General features: G+C 41.1%; 1 protein-coding gene across 1 annotated transcript; it reads left to right on the top strand.

Annotated features, from left to right (window-relative positions):
- Positions 1-469: 469 nt before the first annotated feature.
- LOC148018151 (ADP/ATP translocase At5g56450-like) lies at positions 470-24,491 on the top strand. Its single transcript, XM_087661275.1, has 2 exons — positions 470-1,094; positions 23,508-24,491. Exons 1-2 carry the CDS (start codon positions 684-686, stop codon positions 24,141-24,143), a joined length of 1,047 nt encoding a protein of 348 aa, XP_087517401.1. The 5' UTR covers positions 470-683; the 3' UTR covers positions 24,144-24,491.
- Positions 24,492-24,565: the final 74 nt, after the last annotated feature.

The following is a 24,565-nucleotide window of genomic DNA, read 5'->3' as shown; positions in this document are numbered from 1 at the left end:
ATGGCCTCTTTAGTGAAATTTAATACCTTTTAAAACATAAATTTTCGCATTAAATGAAAAGGACAGCTGGTTGTGTTCTATTTATCTATCACTTTGTATGATACAATCACTAATGTAGTATGATAAAAACCCTCGGTTGACTTTTGTTCCTTGGTGAGTGGTGAGTAGTCTATCTCTAGCCTTTAGGGTTGAGAGGAGGTGACGTGGGCGGGTTGCCGTCGGCGCCGAGCTGACGTGGATGCTTAGGAAGGTGGGATGTAAGGAGCCTGAAGCCCGTAATAATAAGATGAATTAGTAATTACACCTGAAATTAAAAATGCAATAATGGTTAAATACTTCTCCCGCTTAAAAAGACAAGGCAAAAAGGATCCTCTGTGCGACGGAAGAAGAAGAAGAAGAGGAAAAAGACAGAGAAAGCGACAGTTTATTAACCTTTGCGCTTGAGCTTTCGGGGAGAGAGAGAGAGAGAGAGAGAGAGAGAGAGAGAGGGGGAGAGGGAGAGAGATAGAGAGAGGTAGGCTTGAGGTTTTAGAGAGAGAGAGAGAGAGAGAGCGCCATTGCTGCAGCGCGATCTTTGATACAGCCAGCCACACGCACCAACCCAGACCTCCCCCCCCGCCTTTCTTGCCTCACAAAGATGGGCGATCCCCTTGCCAGCTCCCCCTTTTGACAGCACATACCCCATGCCTGCCTCTCCTCTGTTCTCTGTTGTTGAAGAGCCTCCCCCTTTCAAGCAGGAGCACCACAGAGCTGCGAAGGCCCCGCTGCCGACCCCGCCCTCTCAGGCTTCATCATCCGCGCCACCATCTTGGCGGCAGGAGGCATGGACAAACTTCCCCAGGGATCTGCTCGCAGGTGCCGTCATGGGTGGGGTTGCACACACCATTGTGGCCCCCATCGAGAGAGCCAAGCTACTTCTCCAGACTCAAGAGAGCAACATGGCCATCATGCGTGGCCACCAGAAGAGATACAAAGGGATGTTAGACTGCATATTCAGAATAGCCAGAGAAGAAGGGGTTTCTGCCCTCTGGAGGGGGAATGGTAGCAGCGTTTTAAGATATTATCCATCTGTGGCTCTCAATTTCTCATGCAAGGTGAGATTTCAGCATCATGCCTTTATCTTACTCCTCGTGAGCAATTTTTACTTTAGCGTTCTGTTTTCTCCATTCGGTACGCATGACAGTTATGGACTCTCCTGCATGAGATGATTGAATTGTGAAAAGAAATGACCTAGTCTTTGTTGTAGTTCGCCAGCAGTTGATTGATCTTGAGTGTTTTGGCGATCTTTAGAATTATGCGTTGCCAGCTTATGTGGCCAAAGCTGCCCACACCTCCTTAATATGAACGCTTTCAAGTGATTTCTGTCCTCACTGATTTGACCAGAGGTCAGCATATGGCAAGAGCAAAGCACACATTTGGTAGATCCATTGAATTAGAGACTGAAAGCAAAGCACAAATTGCAAATTTACTCTTTGGATCTTAAATCTACCACAGCCTGAGCTTTATAATTCACTTGACAAGGTCTTGGCAGTGTGGTACTGGATGCTGCCACTGTCATGTGTTTACCGATTGTTGCTAGAGATCGAGAGTTTGTTAAGGCAATACCAAAGTTATGTGTCCTTATGTAAAATAGATGCACAGGTCCTCATGTAAAATAGATACATGGGTCCTTGTGTGAAACAGAAACATTGTTATTGATGACTGCAACTTTGTGTTAATGAAGTACAAAGCTGTGTGGGTCCTTGTGTAAAACACTTACAAAGTTACTAAGGCGGTGGAGTGTGATAATTGATTTAAAGTGGAAGCAGTCTTGTAACTAGTTTCCTAGAGCTTTCTAGTTTTGCGACTAATAGTTACTGTCATTTGCATTACCCCGAAATAAGTATCTTATTTGACTTTTGGCATTAAAAACTTGTACAATAGAGTTGTCCTACTTCCTAAGGTTAGAACTTGTTTGATAGAGTTGTATTGCTCACTAAGGGCACAAATGTTTGATTGCAATATAAAGAAGAGCTTTCACAAAAGAAAGTCTTACTTAAAGAATTGTATAGGGTTTAAGAGATCATTGTTAGGAAGGTTGTAACAATTGAACTAGTTGTCGATGTCGTGAGACATTGCTATTAGAGTAATAAGTTAGGATCTCAATGTCTCTCACAAGCTTATGCCTGTGGGGTGAGCTTATTTCTCTAGCTAGTAAATGAACTTACCATTTGATAAGGAGAAAATCTTTAATCCCTAGCAATTCTTATTATAACCTTTGTTTGAGCAATGGATCTAGCAATTCTTCCAGAGAGTCTAATTTTAGAGAGAATAGAATGATGGATATAAAGAAAAACATTCTACGATTAGTATGAAAAAAAAAGGTGAATTAGAAAAAGTATGCAAGAAAGAGCAATCAATAAAAATATAACTATTTGTAAAATGTGTAGTCATGAAGATGTGAGCTAGGTGCTAATCATTGATTATTGTGGATAAAAATGTCATCAAGTGATTGGTAGTATCAAAAGTAGTTTCCATTGGTTGGTTATTTTTCAACTCAATGTATCTTTTAAAAAAATGCTTGGCTAGAATGGAGTAATTAGTATTTATGATGGCAAATAGCATTTTGTTGAGTATTATAATGATGATGTATAGTTGGCTAGCACTTATGGCTTCTCTTAGGTTAGTTTGGCCAATTTTTGGCATTTTTGGCAATTTATAGCCCATCCCTTGATTGGTTGGTCATTCCAATCTATCACAAGTGTGGCTCCTAAAGAAGAATCCTCAACAAAGATCTACTTGGTGAAGACAATGCGGATCTTTAGTCTAGTAAGGCCATAAGTTGAGAGGAGGGGAAAGACCAAGTTTGGAACATGTAGAACTTTTGAAATGGAGCTTGAAAGATTATCAAGCTATAATGGCAAATTGCCAATGCCATGTTTAAATGCCAAAAAAATGTCATCAACAATGACTATATCCTTTGATGGATGAAGATTTTACAACAAATCTCCTTAAGGAGTCATATGACTCAATGCATTGTTGTTGATGAGTTGTAGACTTTTAAAAGATGAGATAGTGGAAAAAGTTTTCTCTACTTGATGAACGCAAAGAAATGTTGATTCAGTGGTAATAGCTAGTGATGAAGTAGAGGTAGATGGAGACTTTGATGTAGATCCAGCCTTTGTCCTCAGACAAAGACGGGGGTGCTTTTTTTAGTATTTTTTCTTGGGATGCGAGATTTTTTCATTGTAAAGACGTGTGAGATATTCTTTGTGAAACTGTCTTTTTTTCTTAGGTAGAGTGGTAAGTAACTTAATTAAGTACTTAATTATAATAATTCACAAATTCACAAAACAGAAACGTACACTTTACCTTGTAATCTTGGATATTGGACAAATTGTTGATCCCAAAATTGACGTCTCTTTCGGTATTTTTTAAACTTTAATTGCAAATGGATGGAGTACAATTGAGATTCTTTGATATTCTTTGTCTATCCAAGTGCCTCTTGCTGTTATAACAAACCAATAAGCCTCTAAACCATTTTGTCCCTTGGTTTGCTCAGGGGTTGATCTTTACCTTGCTCCTTGAAATACAAATTTAGCCCTAAATTTGATATTGGTTGGTTGGCCTTTTGAATCTTCTTAAAATTTCTCAATTTTAATTGTTGGAATTCAAGTTTTAGGTTTTTCAATTTTGAGCACGTATGCCAAGGTGATTGTCAAAATTTTAATTTTTGTTCTAAATTAGGATTTAAAATAATGATTGATTGAAATCTCTTTCTTTGATGGCTCAAATTATTGAAAAATGTTGTGATAACTTAAGAGATGGTTGGGGATGAGAGAGAATATTGTAGAGAGAAATTTCAGAGTTTCATCACAAGAAACGTTGAAAAGCTATTGTTGCCTTATTTAAATATCCATGGAAGCTGTTACCTACAACTTAGGATTACCAAAAAGACTGCTGCTCCCTCTTGTATGTTGTTATTTGCTTCAAAAGGACCTTGGGTTGCTATCTCTTGATCTTGGAGGTTACAAACTACTGTCACATGATGTAGGATTGATCCTTCTTGGCTGCAAATTAAATCATCAACCTCTTCTTGATCTTTAATAGTCTCATTCTTTTTTATAATGGTTGGAATAGATTCCACTAGCTTGTAAAAAGATTTTTTCCACTTGCATGGGCAAGTTTTGCTCAAAAAATTAATTTCATCAATCAATAATTAAATTTGCTAGATCAAATTGTCTTTCAAGTATCCCTGAGTAGTTATTAGCTCTTAACTAGCATTAATTATTAATAAAATAAATAATGCATAGTCATTAATGTCACCACTAATATTAATGTTCAATAAATTAGTCCAAGTCAAAATTTGATACCAAGTACCATCTAGTATTTGTTTGGTATAACTTATTAAACTTTTACCTTTGACATCAATTGATATTTGAGGGTTTGAAGTCCCATACTATAAAATATTGACTTGCACATCACATATGCAAGTCACATTAGCACATTTGATTAACTTTTAATCAAATGCTAAGCAAAGTAATAAAATTTCACATCCTTGTGACACATTGAGCTTCTTCATAATTTGTATCAGAGTTTAAAGATAACTTAGACTTCTTTATCTTTTTTCCTTTTGTTTGGCTTGTTCTATACTTTTATATAAGTGTGTAAGAGCATGGCTATGTTGAGCAGCCTCTTGGCTTCGGAATCCTCAGATGGGAAAGTTTACAGGTTGAAGAAGGCCTTATATGGCCTCAAGCAAGCTCCGCGTTCATGAAGCGTATATGGAACGAAAATATTGACTCGTTTTTTTAGTCGAAGTTGGGATATCGGCGGTTTAAGGCCAATCTGCAGCTGTATGTGTACACTTCCAAGGTTGGTCGTGTGCTGTTTGTGTTATATGTTGATGATTTGATTTTGACAGGGGATCATGCGCAAAAGGTCTGAGAGACCAAGATAGCTTTACATCAGGCATTCGAGATGACGGATTTGGGGCTTTTTCATTTCTTCTTGGGTCACGAGATTTATCAGTCTTAGAGGGGGATTTTCATCTCTCAGCAGAGGTACATTTAGGAGCTCTTGGTTACTTTTGAGATGGAGACTTGTTGGTCCATTACTACTCCTATGGATCTGAATTGGAAGGCCGCTTCACACTCGGATTCTCTTGTGATAGATGCTTCCCGCTATCGTTAGTTGATTGGATCCTTTATTTGGCTTCTTAACACTCGTGTTGATCTTTGTTTTGCTGTGGGTCTTTTGGTAGGGTTTGTGACGGAATCCAAACAGGTGCATTGGCAAGCTTCCCTGAGGATTCTTCGGTATTTGAGGGGGATCTTTGACTTAGGGATTTCTTATCCCGCAGGTACAGATGCTTCAGATCTGCTTCTTGGAGGTTGGAGTGACTCGGATTGGGCTGGCGATGTGGATCACCGACGATCTACTACAGGCTATTACTTTACCTTGGGTACAGGTGTTATCTCTTGGAGTAGCAAGAAGTAATCCACGGTAGCTCTTTCTTCTACTTGGGTGGAGTATCGGGCTGCGTCTTCCACCACATGTGAGGTTGTGTGGCTTCGAAGATTGGAGGAGCTTGGTTGTCCCCGAACTCATCCTACTCTTCTGCGGTGCGACAATGAGAGTTGCATTGCCTTGGTATGGAATCCAATATTCCATGCCCGGACGAAGCACATTGAGATCCAGTATCACTTTATTCGGGAGAAGCTTCTGGATGAGATTATTGATGTGGAGTATTGCAAGACAGAGGATAATCTCGTAGATTTGTTTACGAAGGCGCTTCTCAAGGCTCTTCTTCGGCATTATTCCAGATCCCTTAGTCTTTTGACCCGTCCAGGATCTGAGAGGGGGTGTCAGATAATGTCATTTCTTGGACAATCGGCCAGTCGGACAGCAAACCAGTACGACTAGAGTGGATGCCACGTCAGTTGGTCAGACAGGGTGCTATGTGGCACAATTTCTGCAGTTGGTTGCATTAAAATGCAGCCGACCTAGTGCTGGGAATTCCTATTTTCGACTACTTATAGTCGGTTTTGTGGCACACTCCAGCATTCATTATTTCAGATTCTAATCTTGAGATTTGTTGGTTGAGACAGACTGTGCTCGGGTTGAAAGAGATCGAGGTCATCAAGTCGGAGATATATGTAGATATTTCCTCTGTCCCCTTGTGTATTTCTGCACTCTTATACAGCATTCTACACTGCAGGTTTTTTGCGTTTACACTGTCTCCTTTTCTCTCTCTCTCTCTCTCTCTCTCTCTCTCTCCTCTTTGTGTTCACTCTCTCTTAGTCTTTGTCCTACGCTTCCGCATCGCTACACTTTGATGGGGGTTCGTTGATTCAGTGAGTGGGGTAAAGAAGCAAAAATTCTAGTGCCTAGCGTCTGATGAGATGGACCGATGGTGGGGCGTGAGGAGGCGCGTGGGAAGACTTGTGGAGCCGTGAGGATAAAGGAACGGTTGGGGATGTGGATTAAAGGGAGGAGATGTGGACTGATGAAGGCCTATGAGAAGGCCGGAAGAGTGGATGCTCGTGTACCTGGGGCGAGCTTAAAGAAACCGGGCCCTTTGATCTCGCCTGACTACGTGGAAGCCAAGGTGTCTGGGAGCCGAGGTGGAAGCTAGGAGGGTGCAAATATATGCAAGTTTGGATGCGACGCAGTGGGGTATGGGACCCAATGTGACGCTAAAGGACTTGTATCATATAGGGGTGAATACACTTATGCGGGAGAATTGGACCCCGTATGAGTGGATACATTTGCTGCAGCGGAGTCCTTCATGAGGCAAGGGCAGTTGATCTCGAATCCGAAGTACGAGTAGGGGACAGGGCAATTGTGGCCGGCAGCCAACCAAGGCGGGCGGCAATGTGGTTGGAAACACTTGTGGTCTACTGCGGGAGGCTACTATAGGAGTTCTGCTGTGGAGCCATGCGTGAGGCAATGGCGTTGACCTCTCGTTCCCACGGAGCCTCTACAACGGGATGGCTAGTCTCGCCATAAGAGGCTCGGAGCCATCTGCGCGTCCGATGCGTAGGTGGTTTGCCCCAAGTTATTAGGGGAAAAGCAACCCTTCTTGGGTACGGCGTGAGGCGTATGATGTGATGCGACTTAGGCCTTGGTTGAAGCAACTCTAAGTCTACTTGTCTAGAAAAAGGAAGGGGGGAGACAACTTCGATTCAAGTTCAAAAAACAACTCAAGGATGCAAGTGGCAGTTGTGTCTTTGATGTGGAAGTTGGAGTAGGTGGCAGTGCCTTAGCTATCTGAATGAGGAGGGAAGCAAATCAAGGCAAGTGACTCTCCTTTGGTCTTCAGATCAAGGCCCGACCTGTGGCCAGTGGGTTGAGATCTGGCCAACTAAGGCGAGCTCTTTCTTGTGCTAGGTGGATGGGGAATCTTGCGAGGGTGACGGGACATATTACAAACGACCCCAAATTGCAACAAAATCCCAAAGGTCATAGATGTCAATGATGCACTTGACTTTGTGGGACCATAAAGGGTAGTGCATCCCATTGAAGTTCTTGGATGCAGGTAGAGATACCAAGCCAAAAAATAGATGATATTATAGAGGAATAAGTTAGTTTGACCTTCATGTGACGTGCGGCAAAAATTGGGTGCCAAAAGTCTTGTTCAAGTTGTCCACAATATGGAATCGGAAATTGACTCTCAATATCTCCTTTGTGACATATCGGGGAAGGAGTAATAGATAAGATGTGGGGCTACAAAAGACATTGCACAATGGAAAGAGGGATAAAAGATGGTCCATCTCTAACCAAGGAAGATTACAATTAAGGAGGTTTGACTTTGACTTATATAGAGATCTCCATGTTTGTTGATGGGTAAAGCTTTTGGCAAAACATTTGCTATATTGTCTTAAGTAGGGACCATACTCTAATTAAAAGATCATGAGCTTGATATTCTCACCAACAAGATGGCAATGAATTCCATTGTGCTTGGTTCTCAAATGAGTGAAGATATAAGAACTCAAGGGTAGCATAATAACATGTTATGTACTTTGTCTCTAATGACGAACTTGCTGTGGTAGCAAATGAATGTAGACTTGAGAGTAGTGTTGGGTGTAAAGGCCCTTTACGCGCTCTCTCATGTATATATTACTTCACACATGTGAACCCACCCTAACGGGTGTAAGTGTACCTTACCCTAAGTGTAAATACATTCTTTTATTCTTTGTGTGTACCACACTGGTATACATCTCTCCGACGACTCACTCTCACTCTATCACTGTCAAACACTGTTCAGCTGTGAGTCATTGAACTCCTTGATTACTGTGGGTGCTCTTAGCTCTCTTTCTCTATTTGCTTTTGCTATGACTTTGCAAATTGGTATCAGAGCCAATGGCTCACGCAAGCAGACAATCGGTCTGTCAGGCCGCTGAGTAGAGGAGCAGGTATCAGGCGATTGATTGGTCGGGTGCAGCTAACGAGCCAGGTGCCAACAGTCTAATGGTGCAGACCTATGAATTTGCACGCGTAATGGCTTACAACATGTTAGGCGCGTGACAGCTTACAGCGTGTTAGGTGACGGGATTGGAGGCGATTGCTGTGCGACAGGACTAGAGGTGTGTAGCACGACGAAAGACTGCTGCGTGACAGTCGACAGGTCATCATGTCACTCGAACGACGGCGGGCAGAAGGTCAACGGTCCATTTTTCTTTATTTTACTTCATCTTATTTTCCCCTCTCATAATACAAGCACAGAGTGCAAATTTGTTTCTTAAAATTTGGGGCTTTTTCCAAATTTGGTGCCTGACACATATTGCAGTGATCTTTGGACCATAAATTGCAGACATTGAGTGCACAAGCCTCGGAAAATTTTGGCGATTCTTAAATGCAAGTGAAATTTTTGCTTGGTTGAGCCAATTTCTTGGAAATTGTGCACTCTTGGACCCTGAAATTTGGAGCTTTTGCAGAAATTGTGAAATTTTTGCAACATTAGCTCGCACTTGATGCTCGGGAAGGTGTATTTATGCAATTAGAGCAGATTCATTGTAGAAATTTTGGGGCTTTTTACATTGGTGATATATTTTTGAGTCGTTTTGAGATTGGACAATGAAATTTGCAGCATGTTCACTGTTGAGTAGGAGTCTTTAGAGTTTTAGATGCTTCAAATGTTGAAAAAGGGCAGCTTCTCTTGGTACATGTATTGCTGAATACTCAATGCAGTGAAACAATGGTAAATACAGCATTTAGGTCATTGCATTTGGGAATTTCGGTGATGTATTACTGAAGTGGGAGCTATCCTTAATGTAAATATATGAGATTTGATTCATGCATATGTTGTAATCAGTACTTGAGATTGAAATTTGCAGCTAAACATTTGCTTCTTGGACACTTTGGAAGTACAAGAGTGTGTACTTGCTATTACAATTCATAAACCTTGCTTTTGGTTGAAAGCATTTAGCCCTTTATTGTAGTTGTGTATTGCCGAAGATGGCTGGCAGTGCATCTACATCTAACACAAAGAATCTCTTTGAGATTCGTAAATTTGATGGAAATGGTTTTGATCTTTGGAAAGATTGTATACAAGGTATGCTCTTTCTAAAGGATTGTGATGATGCTTTAGAATAATATAAGCTCGTTGCTTTGTTGGATGAGGATTGGGCAAAAATAAATAAAAAAGCCATTACTTACATTAAAATGGCCATCACAGATGATGTCTTGGTTGATGTAAAGGGGCTTGATACTGTTAGCAGAGTATTTGTCAGCTCATGTGTGAGTCTGAGCTTGATCTGGGCTGGGCATTTTTATTAGGTATTTTAGGTATTTTTCTTGTGTGGCATTTTATGCCAGTGGAGCATTTTATGCATCAGTCGGCCAGCTTTAATGCTGTCCGACCAGCATTATTGCTCCCCACTTTTTCAGCCTATTTATACTCAGTGCTCCTCCTCAGTCAGTATCATCATCTTCACCATCTGCAGACTCTGTGGAGAGAGGAGCCAGTGCCAGTGCCCACGCAGCCAGTGACTCACTATTGTATGCGATTGTCTCGTGTTCAGATATATGGATTCCATTTCCCGTGCATACATCTGAGTTCTCATCTGTATCGTGTTCTTTTCTTTTCTCTTTTTGTCTTGTGTTTCAGCAGTTTATTTCAGCACATGTTTATGCTTCCACCGCTGCTCCACTTCTGACATGGTATCAGTTTTCAGGATTTGTGTTTCTGCTGTGTTTTCTTGCTGATTTCAGGACTGTTTTGTACCCCTGCTGATCAGACGACTGCTGTCGCAGCCATGCGACCTGTTTTGGGGCTGTTTTCAGCCTGTGTTTTTTGCAGTTTTGCCATCGCCTGCTGTCTACGCACCCTCTGCTGCCTGCGTTTTTCATCTGCAGCTGCTGGCGACAGTTTTCTACCTGTTTTTCTCTAGTTTACAGCCTGTATTTTGCTGATTCAGCATCTCTCGTGGCTGGGTGACTGTTACTTCAGGCCGTTTTCTCTGTTTTTGGCAGTTTTTGATTGATTTTTTGACTTTCTGCAGCAGATTTTGTCTTCTATTGATCAGATTTCGGGTTCTATTGCATGTGAACTCTCATTTTCTGTAGTGTGTGCTTGTGTTTTGGCTGTGTTTCCTCTCTAAATTCCATCTCTTCTCTACTTCTCTTCTTATCCTCTCCATATGGCTCCTCCGTGCACTTCCACTGATGATAAGTTACATGGACCTGATTATCTCACATGGAGTGCTGTCATGAAAGCTTGGTTTGTGCAGAAACGGCTATGGTACATCGTCTGTGGAGCTATTGCTCGACCTCTTCGTCCTTTTCCTCTTCCTGAAGACTTTGATGAGGACAACCATGAGGAAACGGTGCTCACAGGGGACTCGGACGATGCCCGTGCTTACTCGGCATTGCTTCGGTGTATTTCTAAAGCGGTCTTACCGGCGGTTACCTCTTGTAGGACATCTCCTGAAGTATGGCAAAAGTTGCAACAGATGTACGAGGCACCTTCCACCATGCGGGCCGTCACACTTTATGGCCAGCTCCAGCAGATGAAGTTTGAGCCGAAAGATACTATTCAGTCTTTTCTTCTTCGTGTTACGCAGGTACAGGACCAGCTTTGGCACATGCAATCTGCTCTTCCTGAGGCGCATCTCGTCAGGACGGTTCTCTACAAGCTCCCCCCAGAGTTTGATGGAGTGGCCAATGCTTTGCGGGCGCAGACATCATCGACTCCTGTCAGTTTTACACATATGACCTCGATGCTTCTTGAGCATGAGGCATCCTTGAGATTACAGGGGCGGCCTCCGGCACATTATGGAGGTGAGGCTTATGTAGCTTCAGAGAGGGGTGACGGGAAGAAGAAGTCGAAGGCCCAGTGTTACCACTGTGGCAAGACAGGACATTTGCGGAAGGACTGCAAGAAGTTAGCGGCTTCCAGGAAGGAGCAGAAGACGAAGCGGGATGCTGACTCTACCGATGAGTCCTCTCCTTCATCAAACTGCGACTCCGATCCTCCGACCAAGGTGAAGTCCAAGGCGCGGAAGGGATCCTCTTCTTCGGATCGCGGGAAGGGCTTGGTGGCCCCTTCCTCGACTGCTTTCTAGTGGTGGTGATGAGGTCATCCCTCACGACTCTCTTGTGCCAAAGAGGGAGTGTGAGCGGGTGTTCAGATGGGGCAGCCGCGCCTCATCTATATTTTTATACAGGTGCACAGGTTCCAGAGAGGGACGTCCCTGACGCATCGACTTCAGTCTGGCGGAATCAAATCCTGGAGATGGGATTGACATCCAGGTTCATGATGAGCTGGTTATTTGACAGAGAGCGGGAGGCTTTCGTCTGGAGCTCACATGAGGGGACACTTTGGCGGTCTGGCCAAAGGCGGGGAATCCATGGTCACCTATGTTCAAAGGCATTTTTGACAGGATGGTCTTGTATGCTACTGCGAGACATTGGTGATGGACACAGAGACATGCTATGATCTTCTCTATTTTCAGGTGTTTGGTACGATCGACATCGACATCACGTTTTCTCCGAGGCACCTTGGTGGTGGCTTGATCACCCACTGCTTGGGTATCCATGGTTCTACTTGGTGGTTCTATAGTTTCTGATCCCTTTTCATTGTACTATTGTATTGTATCAGATCACCCATGATCTAAGAGAGGGTGTTAGCAGAGTATTTGTCAGCTCATGTGTGAGTCTGAGCTTGATCTGGGCTGGGCATTTTTATTAGGTATTTTAGGTATTTTTCTTGTGTGGCATTTTATGCCAGTGGAGCATTTTATGCATCAGTCGGCCAGCTTTAATGCTGTCCGACCAGCATTATTGCTCCCCATTTTTTCAGCCTATTTATACTCAGTGCTCCTCCTCAGTCAGTATCATCATCTTCACCATCTGCAGACTCTGTGGAGAGAGGAGCCAGTGCCAGTGCCCATGCAGCCAGTGACTCACTATTGTATGCGATTGTCTCGTGTTCAAATATATGGATTCCATTTCCCGTGCATACATCTGAGTTCTCATCTGTATCGTGTTCTTTTCTTTTCTCTTTTTGTCTTGTGTTTCAGCAGTTTATTTCAGCACATGTTTATGCTTCCACCGCTGCTCCACTTCTGACAGATACTGCCTATGTAGTTTGGGAGAAACTTAAGGCTACTTATGAGAATACAACTCTTGTTAATCAGGTACATCTTATGCAGAAGTTGGTCAACTTGAAGCTTGACGAGTCCAAATCTGCCTCAGAGCATTTGAATGCTTTCACTTGTATTTTGAGTCAGTTATAGGATGCAGGTTTCTTAGATTTTGATCCTAAATTAAGGACTATCTTCTTGCTCATGACCTTGCTCGATTCATGGGAAGCATTGGTTGTGTCATTGAGCAATAACCCCAACTTGACATTTGATGGTGTGTGGTTCTATTTTAAATGAAGAGATTAGACACAAGGCAAGTGGGGAAAACAGTGGATCAACCTACAATGTAAGAGGAAGAACTGAAAAAAGGTATAATGCTGCAAATAAAAACTAAAAGCGCACCAAAAGCAAGGAAAAATAGCAAGATGTAACTTGTTATCGATGTGGTCGTAAAGGGCATAAAAAGCCCGATGGCAGGTGCTTTAAAAAGGAACAAGAACGTAAGAAGCATGCTAATGCAAAAGGCAAAAAGAATGACAAGGATGGCAACTCTACCCCTAAAGAGATAGACAAAGCAAATGTGGTATCTAGTGTTGTTATTGAGGAAATAAAAGATGATAAAGATATTGATTTGCTCGTTGCATTTTCAGATCCGCTTGCTATGACAGTGGAGGACATGTATATTACTAAAACAGATGTGATAGATGGTTTGTTGTCAGCTTATGATGATTTGTCACAATCGTGGGTTGTTGATAGCGGTGCTTCTTTCGTGTAACTCCATCTTTGGAGTGTTTTTCTACTTATGTAACTTGGAAAAGTATACCTTGGCAACAATAATATATGTGATATTGAAGGAACGGGCACCGTACACTTAGCTTTAGAAAATGGTTAGGAATTGATTCTTCATGATGTTAGGCATGTTCCTGGCATCAAGAAGAACTTGCTTTCTGTTGGGCGGCTAGATAATAAAGGTTACTTCACTACTTTTGGTGGTGGTATGTGAAAAATCCAAAAATGATATATACTAGTTACTAGAGGTGGTACAAAAGGGACTTTCTATTATCTCTACTGCAAGGCACTTCTTGGAAAGTTTGTTGTAGTTATTGAAGTACAGTCACACATGGAGTTATGGCACAAGTGTCTTGGATATATGAGCCAAAAGGATTTGCAAGCACTCTCTTCACTTGGAAGAGTTGATGTGAAAAGCTCAAAGCTTGACTTTTGTGATGACTGCGTTCTTGGTAAATGTTGAGAAATGTGTAATCACATCCACTATAGCCTCTTTGTTTGGAACAAACAAGGCAAAGAAACAGATTGCAAATAAAGCCTTAGACTAGGTCATATATGCACGGTTTATTAAAACCACTGTTGTTGAATACCATGGTCCCTTTCCACCTATCTCCACCTACCAATACCACCTATTGTAAGCCTATAAAATGCACTCATCTCCACACTCATTCCATCAGTCATTATCAATCAAATGTACTTGCATTATGCTTGGATAATATTAGTTGTTTTTCTTTGTCAATGCTTTTGTCTCATTATGATTATCTATTTGCTTATCAGTAATCCTCCATAGCATGCATTTTCAATATTTTAACATGGTATCAGAGCAAGTTTTAAGTTAGTGAGTCATTAGGTCACTAATTGAGTCATTCAAGTTTGAATTTTTGGCTTCCTCCACTTTTCCATGAATCTCTCACTTACCTCCATAGCTACCCACCTTCAGTGGAGGGCTTGAATCTCTCAAACCGGGCCATTTCAGCTCGTGCTTTCTTTTGGAGAACTCTTCCTTTGCTCTAGGCGCTCCTCTCTATCACTTCAAAGCCCAACTTTGTTGCCTCTGCTCCAGCATTGTGCCTACAAAAGCTCGCTATCTAGATCGCGTCTTCTGTTGTTAGTACGTTTGATTCTGCCTGCTTACATCGTGATGTTGACGAGTATCACAGGGTTTTGATAGCCTAACTCTTAAGCTTCATTTCTATCAAGAAAGTTTTGGAAATGATCAAGTATTCAGTTCACAAGAGCTGAAAAACCAGACTGCCCCCAGAAACCCTAATGCAGACTCCATAGCCATCAACTTCAAAGCTCAATTTTTTTTTCATTTCCTACTTCCTTTTGCTCAGTAATGTCATTGACCCTCTGATCTACTATAACACTGATTTCCCAGCTAAGTTACCACTTTGAATCAACAAGAAAAAGATTCAAAATCAAGTGCCAACTACATTGTATCTCTTAATATTGGTGTTGATTAACACTAATCCTTTTGTGTCCTTTGACATACTCAAATTTAACACTTATGCTGGACTATTCTTAGTTTTTTTTTGCAACTCTAGCATCAAATCAAGGAAGGGAAGACTCGGACTCGCAAGATCTTGAAGATTTCGATTTCAAGGGCATCATAGTTGCCAAATCACCTAGCATCATCACCTAGTGCTTCTTAGCACTTGTGCTCAACTGAAATTTGAATTGTTTGGAGTTGATTTGCTGCTAATCTTGCAACCTCAAAATAGGCAAGGACTCAACAACATCCCGATTCAATGGTGTTGGATTCCATATATGGGAAACTAGGATCAAACTGATCCTAATGAAGAAAGGCTTGTGGTTTGATTTGATCCTTACATAGTATCTTTAGGAGAAGTTGTAGATGAATCAGTGGATGAATTTGAGATGATTCTGATTAGGGTTTTAAGGATCTTCAGAGTGACATTGATGAGGATGTGAGAGACAATTTGAGTAAGGCTTTAAAAAAAATTGAGAGTTTGAGGGAAGAGTGGTTTAAAATCAAGAAAATAGAGTTGGAAGAGGTTTGTGAGGAGGTAGTTGGAGATTTGGTAGTTGAGTCTTTGGTTGAGGTTTAGACCCAAAATTGTTGTATAGTGAAGATGTTATTCGTGATGATGTAGAGGTGAAAGTTTCTTCAGTTTCTTGTGAGGTTTCTTGTAAGGATACTATGGAAGGTGTTTATCACTCTTTGTGTGTGAAAGACTCGATGGAGTCTTGTATTGTTGATGATGAAGTGACCCCATTTGTGGATGTTGTTGGTTCTTGTGGTGTTATGAGTCCAGAGTTTCCCACAATGGTGACAAGTAACATCTGCATTCTTGCCACGGGATTTGCTACGTGACTTCCCATGAGACTTGGACCAGCAAATTAAGATTTAATGTTGTTCATAATACTATAAGAAATCTTAGTCCTTGAAGATACAACAGCATTAGGAGCTCAAGGTCTGTCAGCTCACTATAATCTAAAGCTTCAGTGATAAGCCGTTGAAGAAGCTCGTAAAGTAGCTTGTATGAATGCCTACTCCAAATTTGTACATGCATCTAAAGTGTTGCAAGTATAGACTTATGTTCATAATATGAATCTGGACAATGAAGAGTCTATTGACTTTGGGACTGAAGAGGATGATGAATGGGTAATCTTTTGTAGCTCATTTTCTAATAGACTTTTTAAAAGTTTAACATGTGGACTTGCTTAATGTTTTCAGTATAAGCTCCTCCTCATGTAACCTCTGCACACTACAATCTCTATACACTTAGTGAGGCCTTGTAACAACCTCTAGCCTTGTATGGTTGTTTTTCGTTTCTTCTACACTTGGCAAGGTTCTACTCACGACAGCCTTTGTATACTTAGTGTCTTTCACGACAGTCTTTGTATACTCAGTGTCTTTTTCGGTTGTGATTGAGGAGGGGTGTTGAGAAATTTTGAAATCACATCCACCATAGCCTCTTTGTTTGGAATAAACAAGGCAAAGAAACAGATTGCAAATAAAGCCTTAGATTAGGTCATGTATGCACGGTTTATTAAATCCACGGTTGTTGAATACCATAACCCCTTTCCACCTACCTCCACCTACCAATACCACCTATTGTAAGTTTATAAAGGGCACTCATCTCCACACTCATTCCATTAGTCATTATCAATCAATTGTACTTGCATTATGCTTGGATAATATTAGTTGTTTTTCTTTGTCAATGCTTTTGTCTCATTATGATTGTCTATTTGCTCATCAGTGATTCTCCATAGCATGCATTTTCAATATTTTAACAGTAAACATGTAAAGAGTCCATACTCTCATGGAGCCTTTAGGAAAGCATGTATCTTGGATTTAGTCCATTATGATGTTTGCACCATGCCAATAAAAACTCATAGTGGTTTCCGTTATTTTGTGTCTTTTATTGATGACTATTCTAGGAAGCTATGGGTCTACTTGCTTAAGTAGAAAAGTGAGGCATTGGATGCTTTTAAAAGGTTTTATGCATTGGTTAATACTCAAAAAGGCTTAAAGTTAAAATGCATAAGAACAGATAATGGGGGAGAGTATGTATCTAATCAATAAGTTTTGTGATGACAATGGGATTAAATGAGAGTTTACAGCTTCTTACAATCCATCATCTAATGGTGTGGCTGAGCGAATGAATCGCATGTTATGTGAAAAGATTCGGTGCGTGCTGTCCATAGCTAATCTCTCGGAATCATTTCGGGGAGAGACACTTAAAACCGCGGTGCATATTTGCAGCTGATCTCCACATTGTGTACTTGACAATGGCATTCTTGAACAGGTTTGGTTTGGCAAACCTGCTTCATATGACCACTTAAGAGTCTTTGGTTGCGAATGCTATGTACATGTACTTGTTGATAGCAGAACCAAACTTGACATGAAATCTCAATAGAGGCATTATGGAGATGAAGGTGAAAGGGGCTATCGAGTTTGGGTTCCAAGCATAAAAAAGGTGCTACATAGCCGGGATGTGGTATTCAATGAGTCAAAGTTGTTGAAAAATGTCACATCTAATGACTCAAACACAAAGAAAGTTAAATTTCAGCATGATTAGTTACTTGAGTAACCATCAGCCACTGAAAATTCAGCTCCTTTTGATGTTGATTATGACAATCAGCATATCGTTACTGAGCCAGATGAAAATGTGCAGCAAGGGGATGTTGAACATCAGCTTGAGCACCAAAATCAGCATGCTGAAAATGAATTACAGCTGATGTTCGGCAAGGGGACGTTGAACATTAGCTTGAGCACCAAAATCAGCATGTTGAAAATGAATTACAGCAGCCTGAAATTGTATTACAACAACTTGAGCATGCAGTTCAGCAGCAAAACAATGAGATCATTGACATTGCCTTGGATGTGGATCCATTACCTGATAACACAGATCATTGGGTAAGAAGGTCTACACTTGTCAGTAGTCCTATAGAAAGATTTGATCCTTCTTTGGATTGCATTTTTCTCACAGATGAAGGTGAGCCTCGTATGTATAAAGAGGCCTTATCTTGTGAGGTAAAGAAAAAGTGGGAGCTAGCCATGCAAGAAGAAATGAAGTCATTGTATCAGAATGATACTTGGGATTTGGTTACATTGCCCAAGGATAGAAAAGCCATTCCTAACAAATGGGTCTATAAAATCAAATGTGTGGATGGCAAACCCAAATACAAAGCTAGACTTGTGGCTAAGGGCTATATACAAAAAGAGGGCATTGATTTTTAGGATGTGTTTTCTCCTGTTGTCAAAATGACCACTCTTTGAGTGCTATTTGCCATCGTAGCATCTATGGATCTTGAACTTGATAAAATGGATGTTAGAACTGCATTTCTGCATGGTGATTTGGAAGAAGAGTTGTACATGAAACAACCCGAAGGCTTTGTTATACATGGGAAGGAGCATTTGGTATGTAAGCTTAAGAGAAGCTTGTATGGTTTGAAACAGGCTCCTAGACAATGGTATAAAAAGTTTGATGCCTTCATGCTCTCACATGGTTTTAAAAGGAGTAGTGCAGATCATTGCTTATATATTAAGAAGGTTGATGATGGAAGCCTTATTATACTTGTGCTTTATGTGGATGATATGCTTATTGCTAGTAAGCATAAAAGCCATCTTAATGCATTGAAAAGGCAATTGAATTCAGCATTTTCTATGAAGGATTTGGATGCAGCTGAATATATTTTGGGCATGCGTGTAACATGAGATAGAGAGCAACAATTCTTATTTCTCTCACAAGAAAAGTACATCAGTGAAGTACTTGGTCGTTTTTCAATGGCTGATGCTAAGCCTCTTGGTATACCTTTTCCACTCTATCTTAAGCTTAGCAAAGCAAATTGCCCAAAAGATGATAAGGCAGCTAGTACTATGAAGGGTGTTTCTTATGCTTCAGCTTGTGGTTCACTCATGTATGCTATGGTTGCCACTAGGCCTGACATTGCTTATGCAGTGGGAGTTGTAAGCAAGTTCATGTCAAATCCTGGCAAAGCACATTGGGAAGCTGTGAAATGTATCTTACGGTACCTTACGGGCACACAAAGAAAATGTATTTGCTATGGCAAGGGTACGTTGGATCTATAGGGGTATTGTGATGTAGACATGGCAGGTGACTTGGATACTCGCAAATCTACTAGTGGGTATATCTTTACCTTGACAGGTGGCGTGGTTTCTTGGTACTCTAGATTGCAAAACATAGTAGCACTCTCTACCACTGAGGTTGAATATATTTCAGCCGTTGAAGCTTCAAAAGAAGCAGTTTGGCTTGGTCGTTGGGTCAAGGATTTTGGGCTGCCCACCAAAACACCTCTACTTAGATGTGATAGCTAGAGCGCTGTATGCCTAGCTAAGAATGCCATGTTTCATGCACGTATCAAACATATTGATGTTTGGTATCATTTTATCAAACATGTTTTGGATGATGGTCTAGTCACCTTGACTAAGATCAAATCACAGGATAACCTTGTAGATGTTCTCACTAAAAGTCTTGCAAAGGCTCAACATGAGCATTGTGGGAGTTGGTTAAAGGTTGGTTAAAGGCTCTCTTTAGGATCTTTAAGTGGGAGGTTGTTGGGTGTAAAGGTCCTTTATGCACTCTCTTGCGTATATATTACTTTACACATGTGAACCCACCCTAACGGGTGTGAGTGTACCATACCTTGAGTATAAATACATTCTTTTATTCTTTGTGTGTACCACATTGGTACACATCTATTTGATGACTCACCCTCACTCTATCACTGTTAAACATCGTTCAGGTCTGAGTCATTGAACTCCTCGATTATTGTGCCTGCTCTTAGCTTTCTTTCTCTATTTGCTTCCGCTTTGACTTTGCAAGTAGTAGCCTTCATGTTGATCATGTCTATATCACTGCTCAATTTGAATCTAAGTATGCTAGCATGCCAAAGAGTGTGATGTAGAGGAGTGTAAAATAACTCCGTGAGAATTTGGCCCAACATGTTGACAAAGAAGAAATTGTTTAGTCCCTAGGTACAGAAGGGACCCAACTAACTGTCGGTACTAGATGGAATATGTCTGTTTTGAACCATTGTCAAGCACAAGCTTGGAGTTTGGATCCACGTGATTGGTAACATGGGTGTAATTGGCCATGCTGCATGTAGAAAGGATCTCCTAACATACTGGCATTCGAAAGGAAAATCCTATGCACATCATGAGTTAATCTCCATGCTAAGGAAATAAAATAGTTGTCTTCTCATAGGTGTTAGCCTTTTCAACCAAGAAATAGACTTGTAACTTATGAGAGAAGTCATCAAACATGTAGAAGACAAAGATCCATGTGATTAAGTGGTTTGCATATAGCTACAAAGATCTACATGGACAAAGTCCAAAATTTTGAAAAATATTGTGTAGTCTCTTTGGGAAATGGATCTCTATTTTATGAGCGGTAAGGTGTAGCATCCACTTCTTACATGGTTTTAGAGTCTAGGTTCTGTGCTCTTGCTGTGTTTTCTTTCATGATTTGAAGATTGTTTTGACCATTGTCGATCAGGCGATTGCTATTTTGATCAAGGCAACCTGTTTTCCTGCATTTAATGCTGCATTTGCTGATGTCAGCATCCGTACAGCTTGCATTTGCAATAGTTTTCTCTTGTTGCGGCAGTGTTCAGCCTATGTTTTGGTGTTTTTGCATCTCCTCTTGGTTGGACAACTGCATCATCTGGCAGTTTTTGCTGTTTTAGGCAGTTTTTGGTTGACTTTTTGACTTTTTGCAGCAGATTTCTTCTTGATTTGGTCAGATTTTGGTGAATACTGCATGTGAACTCTCATTTTTTGTAGTTCGTGCTCGTGGTTTGGATGTGTTTCCTTTCCAAATACCTTTTTTTCTCTCCTTATCTTCTCATCCTCTATAAATGGCTTCTTCGTGCACATCCATTGATGATAAGTTACATGGACCTAACTATCTCACATGGAGTGTTGTGATAAAAGCTTGATTTGTGCAAAAGCAGTTATGGTATGTAGTATGTGGAGCTATTCCTTGTCCTGAGCGTCCAACTTCGACTTTGGATGATTTTGATGAAGACAATTATGAGGAAGCAGTGCTTACATGGGATTCGGACGATGCACGTCTCTTTGGCCTTGCTTTAGTGTATTTCTAAAGAACTCTTATCGGCGGTTGCCTCCTGTAGGACATCTTTTGAAGTATGGACGAAGTTGAAGTTGATGTACGTGGCACCTTCCACCATGAGAGTAGTCACTCTTTATGGACAGCTCCAGCAAATTACGTTCGAGGCTAGAGATATTGTTCAGTCTTTTCTACTTCGTGTGACCCAAATCCAAGACTAGCTTTGGCAAATGTAGTTTGCACTTCTAGAGGCTCATCTTATTGGACTCGTACCCTCAAAACTCCCTCTAGTGTTTGATCGAGTGGTGATGCTTTGAAGACGCATACATCATCCACTCCTATCAGTTTTACACATATGACCTTGATCCTACTTGAGCATGAGACATTTGCGGTTATAGGGGAGACTTTTGTCATCTTAGGGAGGTTCCTGTGAGACTTTTGCAACTTTAGAGAGGGGTTCGAAGAAGAAGATGTCGAAAACCCAATGTTACCACTGTGAGAAGAAAGATCATTTATGAAAGGATTGCAAAGAGTTAGTGGCTTCTAAGAAGCAGGAGAAGAAGACGAAGTGGGATGCAGACTCCTTCGACGAGTCATCATTTGCCTCAAACTCAAACTCTGATCCTTTGGCCAAAGAGAGGACCAAGGCATGGAAATGATTAGCTTGTTTGGATTGTGGAAAGGGATTGATGGCCACTTCCTTTGCTGCTCACTAGTGGTGGTGATGACGGCATCCCTCACGACTCTCCAGTGCTAAAGAGGGAGTGTGAGGGTGGATGGATGGGGCAACTGTGTCTCATCTATGTATCTATATAGATGCATAGGGTCTAGAGATGGACTTCTCTGATGCATCGATCGAAGTCTAGTAGGAAGTCTAGCAGATTTAAATCCTAGAATAGGTCTTGACATCTAGATTCATGACGGGTTGTTTGATAGAGAACGGAATTTGTTTCTAGTCATGAGCTCACATGAGGGGATACTATGGTGGTCTTGCCAAAGGTGGGGAATCCATGGTCACATATGTTCCAGAGGCATTTTTGACAAGATGTTCATGTATGATATTGAGAGACATTGCGACAAACACAGAGATATGCTATGATCTTCTCTATTTTTAGGTGCTAGTCCAATCGACATCAACATTAGGTTTTCTTCGAGACACCTTGGTGGTGGCTTGTGTACCCACTACTTGGGTATTCGTGGTTTTACTTGGTGGTTCTATGTTGTATGGTTTATGATTCATTATCATTGTACCTTTGTATTGTCTCAAATCACCCATGATCTGAGAGAGGGTGTTAGCAGATATGTCAGCTCATGTGTGAGACTGTGCATGCTTTAGGGCTATGCATTATTCACATTATTCTAGGCCCATTGCTTGGGTATCCATGGTTTTACTTGGTGGTTCTATGTTGTATGGTTTATGATTCACTATCATTGTACCATTGTATTGTATCAGATCACCCATGATCTGAGAGAGGGTGTTAGCAGATATGTCAGCTAATGTGTGAGTCTGTGCATGCTTTAGGGCTGTGCATTATTTACATTATTCTAGGCTTTTTTATGGTCTTCATTTTGGTCATATTTAGCATTTATTGCTGGTCGACATGATCATATTGAGGATATATTTTTGTCCTATTTATTCAGGCTCCTCCTCCTCGATTAGTCATTCACCAGCACGTGTGGATCTTCTACTGGAGAAAGGAGTTGGTGTCGGTGCCCACACAGCTAGTGACTCACTATTGTATGCGACTATCTCGTGTTGGATATATGGATTCCATTTCCCGAGCATACATCTAAGTTCTCATCCGTATTGTGTTCTTCAATGTTCCTTCTTTCCTTTCTCTTTTGTCTTGTGTTCAGTAGTTTATTTTAGCACATGTTTATGCTTCCATTGCTGCATCTTCTTCTGACAGAAAAATGCCTCAAGTGAAAAACAACTCAAATAGACAAAGTGCAATTTGACGCCGAAACAGCAATAACAATCCCACCTCCATCAGACATCAGAATGAATCTTGTCACATGATAACTGCTAATAATGTGTCCAAACGATAATGAAATTCTAGACTTGAAACTGACCTGAGTCCTACACAAGACTCAAGAGTTGCATCTATCTCATCAGCATCTGGATCCTCGTCATCTCATCTATAGGATCAATGTCATGTCGTTCTTTCTCCTCGCTAGTGTAACTTCCAGAAGACTGACTGATCACGTTTTCTTTTTGACTGACTTGATCACACTTTTTTTGTTATTTAATTCAGGTGCTTCACACCTTTATGAAATGTGCAAATGTTTCAGAGATTTCCTACAGTTAGGGAGCATGTTTCTTGGCAACTATGGGTAGTTGATGCAATGATTAAGTTGCACACTTTCAAAAATATATTTTAAGTATCTTGCAGCAAATCTTCGAAGTACATCACCTTGTCTCTTACTTTTTTTTGTGGAATTACTTCAGACATCTGGTCTAAGTCTGCTAGCAGTGTATATTGGTGAAGTTTGTGTGTGTGTGTAGTTGTGGCATGCCTGATGAGATGTAGCTTATTTGTTCTGTATTAACATTTGTATCAAATCTTGCTCCTGATGTTCTGTTTTGCAGGATTTGTACAGGACCATCCTGTCCTCAGGTCAAAGAAGTGATGATCTTATCTTGACTGCTCGACAAAATTTTCTTGCGGGAGCCTTAGCTGGCTGCACAGCACTTGTTGTAGTGTATCCTTTGGATGTGGCTCATACCCGATTAGCAGCAGATATGGGGAGAGCTGAAGCTCGCCAGTTCAATGGTCTGCTGCATTTTGTCAACACTATATACAGGAAAGAGGGTATGAGGGGCTTGTACAGAGGCTTGCCGGCTTCCATCCAGGGCATGGTAGTCCATAGGAGTGTGTATTTTGGTGGCTTTGACACTGCTAAAGAAGTCATGTCAAAGGAATCCAGCACTCTTCCTTTTTGGAAAAGATGGTTGACAGCACAGGTAGTAACCACCTCAGCAGGGTTGATATCTTATCCTCTGGATACAGTTCGCAGACGCATGATGATGCAAGCAGGTCTTGAGCAGCAAATGTATGCCAACACTTTGGACTGTTGGAGAAAAATATATAAGATGGAAGGTGCTCGGTCTTTTTACCGTGGTGCAGTGTCTAACATGTTTCGAGGAACTGGAGCTGCATTGATTTTGGTTCTCTATGATGAACTAAAGCATCTAATGGAGTTGACAGTACCTGCTTCTCATTGAGATGGGGCTGATGTGAGAAATTTAGCATAGGTAACTTTTTTTGGATCGGCGAAGCAGGGTTGTGGATAATCTGTAAACGTATGATTGTACAAGCAGGGTGCTGATGTGTAAATGACAGGACCTAGAAGCAAACTCTTATTCACACTCACAAGTTAAAAACCGGGTTATCCACTTGCACAGAACTCAAATAACATCGAGGTTCTTGTAATTCTTTATTCAAGTGGGCTCTTTTTCACAAAAACACATGCTGCAAGGTGTGGCACTCATGAAGCCATAAGATGGACGCCCAGATCTTTTTACCCTGATGTGGTGTCTTACGTTTTGAGAAATTGGAGCATCATTGGTTTACTAGTAGTGTGGCAGTCGATGGTTTTGTGGATATTTAAGCATTTCAAATTCAGAACAGGGTATGGTTCTACTAG

Source organism: Lygodium microphyllum, chromosome 21, assembly GCF_053477565.2.
Source record: "Lygodium microphyllum isolate KBCC chromosome 21, Lygodium_microphyllum_v1.1.10, whole genome shotgun sequence".
Lineage (NCBI taxonomy): Eukaryota > Viridiplantae > Streptophyta > Polypodiopsida > Schizaeales > Lygodiaceae > Lygodium > Lygodium microphyllum.
Note: the sequence above shows the minus strand (reverse complement) of the source record. Positions and strands in the feature narration are given on the sequence as shown.

Excerpts from the sequence above, each read along its gene's own strand:
- LOC148018151 (XM_087661275.1), top strand. The coding sequence starts at position 684 with ATGCCTGCCTCTCCTCTGTTCTCTGTTGTTGAAGAGCCTCCCCCTTTC. Across the intron at positions 1,095-23,507 it reads CTCTCAATTTCTCATGCAAG|GATTTGTACAGGACCATCCT; the intron begins GTGAGATTTCAG and ends TCTGTTTTGCAG.